A 9,144-nucleotide genomic window follows, 5' to 3' on the forward strand; every position below is an offset into this window, starting at 1 on the left:
GCACCCCATTGCAGTCACTGTCCATCAGCGTAGTAAGATCCTATAGAGTCACTACTTGTCTTCTCTGTGCTGTACTGCCTTCCTCGTGAACCACCTACACTACGTGTGCTAATCATAATCCGGGGTCACAGATTCTAAAGCTGCCTACGTCCCAGCTAAATCCTGCGTCAGAATTTCACGATAAAGCTTGAGAGATCGAAAAGTGAATAATTACTCAGGGCCCGGATGTTCACTTTACAGATAACGGTCTCTATATTAGGAGCTGTCAGAAACTTGGCGAGAGTTTTAAGCAGCATTGTACTGGGGTGTATTGTGAGAGAGAAGGAATGTGGAGAGACAATCCTAGCTAAGGTGGGGACAGTGGTTGGGGGAACTCGAATATATTCAGGGAGCAAATCAGGAAGATCCTTAGCATTGTGAGATACTTGGTCAGGAAAAAAGGAGAAAGGGTAATAGGTCAGAGGAACATTACTGGGAATGTGTGTGGATTAATGCCCTGTTTTAATTTAGCCTGATGACATCAAACAGAACTTCATTTTTTGCTTAAATTTCTATGCCTGAAAGTACACTAGGAACCACTGATTCTAATTATCAAATAAGTCACCTGCACAGATATCTTCTGCGTAGAAGATTACAAACAACCAAGATTAGCGACAAAATGAGAATGACAAATAATAGAACCCCACTTGGTGGGATTAGAACATTTCATTACATACTAGTTCAGGCATAATTTATAAACAACATAATATACATAATACTGTCTGGTTTTTCCTCCTAAGTAATTGCTCTGGATTATTTATTCCTTTAAACTTTCTGGTTCAGATAATTCCCATACTGAGGTGTCCTTTTTTACCCTCGAAAATTGCTTTTTGAAAAATAAATGCTATAATCCCATTGCAAAATCATGAAAGTAATGCAGAAAAATAGAATGAAGTAAGTAAAAATCAACTGACATTGGATTACCCATTTTTAACATTTGTATGAACACTAGAAATCTCAGTCATCCTTTCTTACACATATGTATTTGTATGGATAAGAAGAATAAGGCATAAGTATTCCAATCTCTTTACTGCTTCCACCTGCTATAGGGATCTATCTTTGTCATATTCCCTAGGCCTTTACTTTATAGAATCTATGTGCTAAATAAGGAGAGAACCAGAGAAGCTAGGAAGGAAAGATCAATGAAATATAGAAGAGGCAGAAAGTGACTTATGGAAAAATAAAAAGCAGAGTTACAGTTGGCTAAGAGAAAGGACATTTGAAGGGCTTGAAGACAAGGATAAGAAATAATAAAAGCAGGGATTGATATCAAGCATCCGAGAAACTGGAAGGAAAATGAGCTGAGGTCAGATTTTTGGAGATGTGTGTGTAGATGGTCAATTATTTATTTCCAAAGCTTCAGCAAAGTTTTGTATTATGTATAGCTGCATGAGGATCGGCACAGGACTCCTAGTTCTACCTACAAACCAATCCCATGACTTAGGGAAGTTTACCTGACATTCCTAAACCTTCTATAAATGATCTCACAGCATTCTTATATAGATAAATAGTATAATATTAGATAGAAGCAGTTGCACAGTGCTTGATAAGGAGTAAGGACTGGATAAACGGTAACTCTAGGCAGACCCACTGAGGGCTCCCATAGGCTAATTTCTCACACTCTTCTCTGCCCACCTCAAACTAAGGCATTTAACAATGAACTGGTGATTTGAGATAGCTCAATAGTAGATACAGTTATAAGGAAATAGAGAACATGCAAACTCAAAAACCATAGGATATGCAAATGCTAGATAAGCAGCCTTATTTTTAAACTGTGGTAAAACACACATAGCCTAAAACTTACTATCTTAACCGTGTAACCTTGTTTAAATATATAGTTCAGTACTGTTGAGTATATTCATGCTGTTGAACAACCAGTCTCCAGAAAGTTTTCCTCTTATAAAACTGAAACTGCATATCCATTAGACAAGTACCCATTTCCCCCTCCCCCAGTCCCTGGCAACCACCACCCTACTTCCTTTTTCTATAATTTGGCTACTTTAATCATCTCATTTAACTGGAAGTATATAGTAGTTGTCTTTTTGTAACTGGCTTGTTTCACTGAACATAATCTCCTCAAGGTTCATCTGTGTTGAAGCATGTGTTAAACATTCCTCCCTTTAAAACATTCGAATAGTATTCCATGTATATATGGACCTCATTTGGTTTATCCATTCATCATCAATGGACTCGTGGATTGCTTCCACTGCCTGGCTTTTGTGCATATGCTGCTGTGCTTATGCTATGAATGTGAATATTTCTTCAAGGCCCTTTTGGATGTATACCTAGTCCTGGAACTGCTGGATCATATGGTGATTCTATTTTTAGATTTTTTGAAGAAGCAGCAGATTGTTTTCCACAGCAGTTGCACCATTTTACATTCCCACCAACAGTGCACAATGGATCCAGTTCCTCCATATCCTAGCCAGCATTTTTTTTCCTTACCTTTTAAAAATAATAATAGCCATTCTAGTGGGTGTGAGATGATATCTCACTGTGAATGCGGTTTGCATTTCCATATGATTAAGGATAGTATTTTTTCATATGCTTATTGGTCGTTTTGTTTGGGAAAAATGTCTTTTTAAGTCCTTTGGCTGTAATTTAATTATTTGTTGTTTTATTATTGATGGGGTAAGATTTTAAGAAGTGGTGTGTATGTGCACATATATTTTAAATAACATGTTGGGTATTTTACTAAAGTTTTAGATATAGAAAAGATTGTTTTAAAAGTCCCCTTCTGCACCCCACCCCCACCATTACATTGATTCAGAAGGGACCAGAGAGTGGTTGGAGTTCATTCAGGCTCCAGCTTTTATATATCTTCAATTTTACTTAAATGTGGATGTATATACTTAAATTAGTACATGTTCTGTATCCTAATCACTTTGCTCAGGTTACTTTTTTAATGTTAATATATGTGCAGTTACACCATCATTGAAAGTCTAAGTCATGTCCATTCATTCATTCAACCAACTTAAGTGGGATGCTTACTGTGTCACTAGGTTGTGTCCTGTGGACACAACAGTGAATAAGACAATCATGATCTCTACTCTTATGGAATGTTTTCCACTTTATGGAAAAGAAATTCATTGAACAAGTTAACTATTAGTGTGATAAGTATCTGCCCATAAACACTATTCAGGCTTTACCAGATATTGTGGCATGTGGGTCCTTCCACCGATGCCCAGCATTAGTAGGACAGCAAACTGGTACCAGAGACGCTTTGATGCCATCTATCATGGGAATGAGATTCCGTGTGATCTTAGATGGTGCTAGGTGGGTTAGGAGGGGCCATAGAACCCTCACGTTGCAATCAGACCATTTACCTATGCTTCAGAGGGCCTCCTTTGGTACTTTTTCTGTCAAGCATCTATAAGCATAGCAATTTATTTATTTGGGATGTTCAATTTTTTTGTTTTGTTTTGGTGGTTTCAAATAAGATGGAGACTTTTGTGAGTAAAAATGGAATACCAAACTACAAATCACTAAAGTGTCCTGAAAACTAAAGGTTGGTGTACCTGTGAGATCTCCCTTCTGTTTCTCTCTGGATTCTGGAGAAAGTTGAGAGATAATTAGCAACTCCATATTGTTGGAGGTCGACTTGGAAAATGTAACTCAGTGGGACACCCAGATCAGCATGGATACTGACCCCCATAATTAGGCCATTTTCTCTTCAAACAACACAGACAGGAAGGCTTTCCCAATCCTTTCACACTAAGGAGTAGTTTGGGATGTTGGCAGGATGGGGCAGAACAACCATGACAGTACATGGTAGGAGGGCTGGGGTCTAGGTCTGGCTTTGCATAATTAGATGTGTTGTAAAGGGCAAGACAATTATTGTTATACCTCAGTGCTGTCATCTAAAGATGGGTACAGTGATAGTGACACAGAATAACTGGAGATAGCAGTAAAGTCAACATAAAAACATGACCTGTCAGTGCGTATCTTACCAGTTATTTATTGAACACCTTCTATGTATCATGAGCTCTGGAAAGGGGTAATGAGGATGAGTAAATTGCCAAGTAGGTCTTGGGCAGTTGTGTAGTAGAGGGACTAGGAGTAGAGGCTGTGGAGCTAATGATCTGAGTGCAAGGACTGATTTGCTGTTTAAGGTGCAAACTTAGGTTCTTTATTTGAAGTTCCTAAACCTCTATGTTCTTTTTTATAAAATGGAAACTCTTTTTTATGGGGGTGACATGAAGGTTAAGTAAGACAGTATCTATAAAATGTTCATCATGTTGCCTGGAGAACAGGTCATCCTCTATGAATGTATGTCACTACTGCTCTTAGCGACCTGGAGGAACTGAAGTGTTTATAGGGAGGAAAGGGGAACATTCCACCCAGAGCAAGAAAAATGAAATGCAAGGCGATTCGGCACAGAGGATGATTGAAAACTGATTCCTGGATGGCTGCCTCATTATTCCCAATCAGACAAAACTGGCTACACCTCTAAGGAGCAGAAAACTGTCCCCTTCTGCTTGCCACTTCCTTTGGATTCTTTACCCAGATATAAGGCACTGAGGATAATATTAATTATAGTTATATATGGGCCATCAGAGATTATAGAGACACACAAACATAAAAATCTAATTAGGCAAATAAAATACAATTTTTAGAGGAAACATTTTCTACTGTCTGATTTTTTTAAAAAGATGAAACAGAATGATGTTAAGAGGCAATCAATTTCTAATATCCATTACAGAACATATCCTTTAATTCACAGAATTAAGTATTACATTGTGCAACACTCTTTTCAGAGAACTTTTCACTTCCCTGTTCCTTAAGGAATAGATCAACGAGTTCAGCATGGGTGAGACTATATTATTTAATATTTGCACCACAGCACCGAGCAAGGGCTTGGGTGAGGGCTGCAGAAAGATGATGATTACGGGTCCATAGGCACAGAGGATGGCAGTGAGGTGGGCACCGCAGGTAGAGAAAGCCTTCTGCCTGCCCTCCGCTGATCGGATTCTCAAAATGGCAACGCCAATGCGGGTGTAGGAGATACAAACACTGAGCCAAAGCATTAAAGCCAGAAAGACAACATTAGTGGAGCCCACCCTCTGGGCCAGGGAGCTGTATGCACAAGCCAGGGGTAAGACAGCAGGAAGGTCACAGAAGAAGTAGTCCACCCGATTGGTGCCACAGTAGGTTAACTGAAAGGTGAAGGAGGTCAGGACAGTGGCCAAAAGGCAGCCCACCAACCCGGCTGTCATGACCAAGCCGACACAGACTCCGGGTCGGATGATGAGCTTGTACCTCAGTGGGTGACAGATGGCAACAAAGCGATCGTACGCCATCACAGAATAGAGGCAGCCTTCGGCAGAACCCAGGAAATGATAGAAGAAGAGCTGTGCAGCACATCCCTTGTAAGAAATGGCTTGGCTCAGGCCAGAGAGAGAGCATAGCATCTTGGGACAGGTCACAGATGGGAAGCACATGTCAAAAATAGATAGGAGTCCCAGGAAGAAATACATGGGGGTGTGAAGGGTGGGGGAAGAAACAATCGCTGTCAGGATGAGCACATTGCCAAGCAGGGTGAAGAGGTAAATGAATGAGAAGACGACAAAGAGCACAGTCTCCAGTCCCTCTGTCTGAGGGATCCCCAGGAGAATGAACTCATTCAGCTCTGTGTGATTCCTCATGTTCCTGGAGAGGAGGTCTGGTAGGGGCAGAAGACACGAAAGCATGAATGCGCAGGCTGATCGGTGACAGACGTAATACTATTACATTCATCATTACCAGTCTTTGTTTAAATATAAAGATGGTGTTGAAAGTGAGAATTCTAATTTCTTCCAAGGGCTAGTAAAGCAAATCTCTGCCTTCAGCTCTCGAGATATCATACATCTTTATGAATATGGATACAAAGTAAAAGGAAGCATTGACATGGTTCAAGACTGGATGTGCTAAGGGAACAAAGATCACAATAGTGCGCAGATGGGCATAATGCAGTTTAATGTTCACCACCAACTCTACAACAATAAATGCCCTAAAAAAAGCCAAACTGAAAGTCTGATCCTCTTGATTCCTTTTTCAGAGCATGTCCACAGTGACTCACAGATGTGCTCAAATACCCTAAGCATCCATCAAAAGTCAATTTGGGCACCCTCACCTCTGCTGAGAACAATGGATTGTAATAAAATTCAATGAGCATTAAGATTTGGGTTGTATTGCTATCATTCTAATTGGATATATTCCTTAATTTGAGCATTTTCTTATCTGACAATATTCATTTGACTGAAAAGAAAGCAACAGTGACCAATCTGGATATTATGCTGAGGTTTTAAATTATTTAGAGGTTTGTAGCTAAGGTGCATTATGTAGCTGGTATATTTTAGTGAGATTATATCCTATATAAAAATGTAGATTACTCTTTGCTAACTATTGGAATTTCTGAATCCTGAAGTATTTCAAAAGGAGATAGTCATGATTAGTGGAAAGTTCTGTAGCAAAAACAAAAGGATGTAAAAAGGAACTAGTGTAAAAATTATTAGAATAGGACAAAAAATTATTCACACAACCATACGTCCTAGATTTAGATCATGCATCTTAACTTATGTGATAATTAGAGTCGGAATAGCATTATCACAATATATTGATGCAATTGATAGATTTTGTTATTGTTGTTTTACAGTATCAAGTTTCAATAGAGATTCTGTTATTTTTTATTCAGTTATTTGAGTCTTTGGGTCCTTTGGGGTTTCTTTTGGGGGCAAAGCCAGTTTTCATCACCTTTTTCCCAGACTATTTGCTTCTAGTGAGGGGTCATCTGGTCCTGAAGATAGTTTATAATTGTGCTGAAGTCAAAGAAATCATACATGGCCACTGGGTGGCTCCCAAGCCCTGGATTAAATATCTCTCTGCATAAGCATCTCTCCCGGCTTGTGAACAGGTTCACTTAGGCTCAATGACCAGAGAGGGCTGATAGGCTAACTGCTATAGGGAATGGCGATCATGGCAAAAAACAAGATTTTTGTGCCAGGCATCTTTAGTTATAAATCTAGTTCTTGCTCACTATTTGTGTTCGTGCTCTGCTTCTGTTTACTTATCTGTAAAATAAGGATGGTATTACATTCTAAGAATTGTTGGGTAAGTTTAAGGGGAAATGAAGCATAAGGCAGATAATCTGGTGTCTGCCATTTTGCAGGTACCCAGTAAATGTGATTTACTCCTCTGCTCTGGGCGAGAGTAAAATCACTCTTTCTGTGTACTGACTTAATGTTACTATGAGCATAGCCAGTGCAAATAGCTAACAGTTTTGGGAAGAGTTTATAAAATACCCCTGGGTACTCATGGTGGCCTCCTCTTAATTTTACTGGGGTCCAGAAATAAAACATGGGATGGAGGAGATTGGGAACCACACCTACATATCTTCGTCTTCCTCCTGCACTCTATGAGAAAGCACCCACCTCTCTAAACCATTCAAATCACAGTAAAATATGATTCATGCTAATGCATGACATCAATGATATGCAGGGGGAAACACAAGACATTTCTGTTAGTTCTAGAGCAAAATAAAGATTATCTTCTATAAGATAAAAAATGAAAGCAAAGAAAAACTATGAGAACTATCCTATAACAATAACACCATTTTAGAATGAGATTTCATTACTTTAAACATTCAAACTCGTCAGCATTTATAGACCCACATCCAGAAAGGGTTGTAGGCACCAAAAACACACATGGAACCAAGAATGACAATTCAAATAACAGTTTAGGGTTGCACCTGAATAGAAATGGACACAGCTTTCCTAGAAAATTAAGCTCAAATTCAAACATTTGTCTAGGAAACAGACAACAAGCACACTAAAAAAGAACATCGATTATAGGTCTAACCACCAAAGTTCCAGTTCTGTTTTTGGTGTTGTTGACTATGGACAAGTAACTTAAAATCTTTGAAACCAAGCTTCTCATCTTTCAAGAAGAAAGCATTTCCTATAACAGTAGCCTTAGCCTTAACTAGTCAGTTAAAGTTTTCATTCTGATTAGGACACTTGTGAGAGGAAAGGCGGAATTAATAATTACAGTAGGACAGTAAGGGTAAAATAGAAAAGCTCCCGACACACCACTGAATAACCTCCTTAGTATGTTGCCTCTCATTGTATTTTGAGATATTTCACCAAAATTGTGCTCCTTGAAAATGTGGGATGTTCTTATAATTATTCTGGGCAGATGGTGGATACCCACTAAATATTTCTTTTTGATTAGCTGACATAATATTCACCTTACAGAATTACCATAAAGATCAAAGATGATGATGTTTGTGAAAGATTTTGATAGATAATAGTGCTATATACTCATTCATTATTATATTTGCTACTCAAAGGTTTTGATACATAATATGATGCTATATAATCATTCATTATCATTTTATTTGTTACAGAGAGTCCCATGCTAAAAATTTGAGAAGGTGTTACCTGTATGAAGACGATAGTCAGTTCCTTAAACCTGAATGAGGTCACTAGAAGAGACAGGGCAAAGAATAGGACTGGAGGCCAAAACCTTGAGAAACACTACATTGTAGGAAAAGGGGAAAGAAAGGCAGCCATACATGATGAAATTTATCCATTCTTCAAAGAATTTTGAATGCCTTTTACATGTCTTTGTATTATAAAGATTATTCTTTTTTTCCATGCCAAAGCAATATATTTCTACCATGTCAGGGAATACATCCATCTAATTTCTTAATCCTAAGCAACTATGTGGTTCTTGGAACATGATAGATGCTGAATTAATAATGAATAAAAAAGAATAGCGATGCATTCCTGATGCTGTTGGATAGCATGCACGAAGGAAAGGCCTCTAGTCATTACATAAAATGAGAAGGAAGCCTTTAATTGTGATTTATTCCAACAATCCCTACTCCCTAGGACTTCCAGGTGAGGTAAAAAGCCAAATTTGAGAATAGATGGGGGAATGCTCTGAGCACTTCCATGGACAAAAGAGTCATAATGGCTCAAGTGAGGAAAATAAATAGTTTTCCCTCCTTTATCCTCAGTTTCTTCCATAAGAATTGTGACTTCTCCATCCCAAACCTCTCTCTTCCCTAGCCCCATGGGGCTGGACTTGGGTCCTCTAACTGCAAACTCAAATAGTCTTTTTCAC

General features: G+C 38.7%; 1 protein-coding gene across 1 annotated transcript; it reads right to left on the bottom strand.

Moving 5' to 3' along the window:
* Positions 1–4,751: 4,751 nt before the first annotated feature.
* Positions 4,752–5,684, bottom strand: LOC118934569 (olfactory receptor 148-like). Its single transcript, XM_036930175.2, has one exon. The coding sequence runs from the start codon at positions 5,682–5,684 to the stop codon at positions 4,752–4,754; it is 933 nt and encodes a 310-aa protein (XP_036786070.2).
* Between the last annotated feature and the right edge of the window lie 3,460 nt (positions 5,685–9,144).

This window comes from Manis pentadactyla, chromosome 13, assembly GCF_030020395.1.
Source record: "Manis pentadactyla isolate mManPen7 chromosome 13, mManPen7.hap1, whole genome shotgun sequence".
Taxonomy (NCBI): Eukaryota; Metazoa; Chordata; class Mammalia; order Pholidota; family Manidae; genus Manis; species Manis pentadactyla.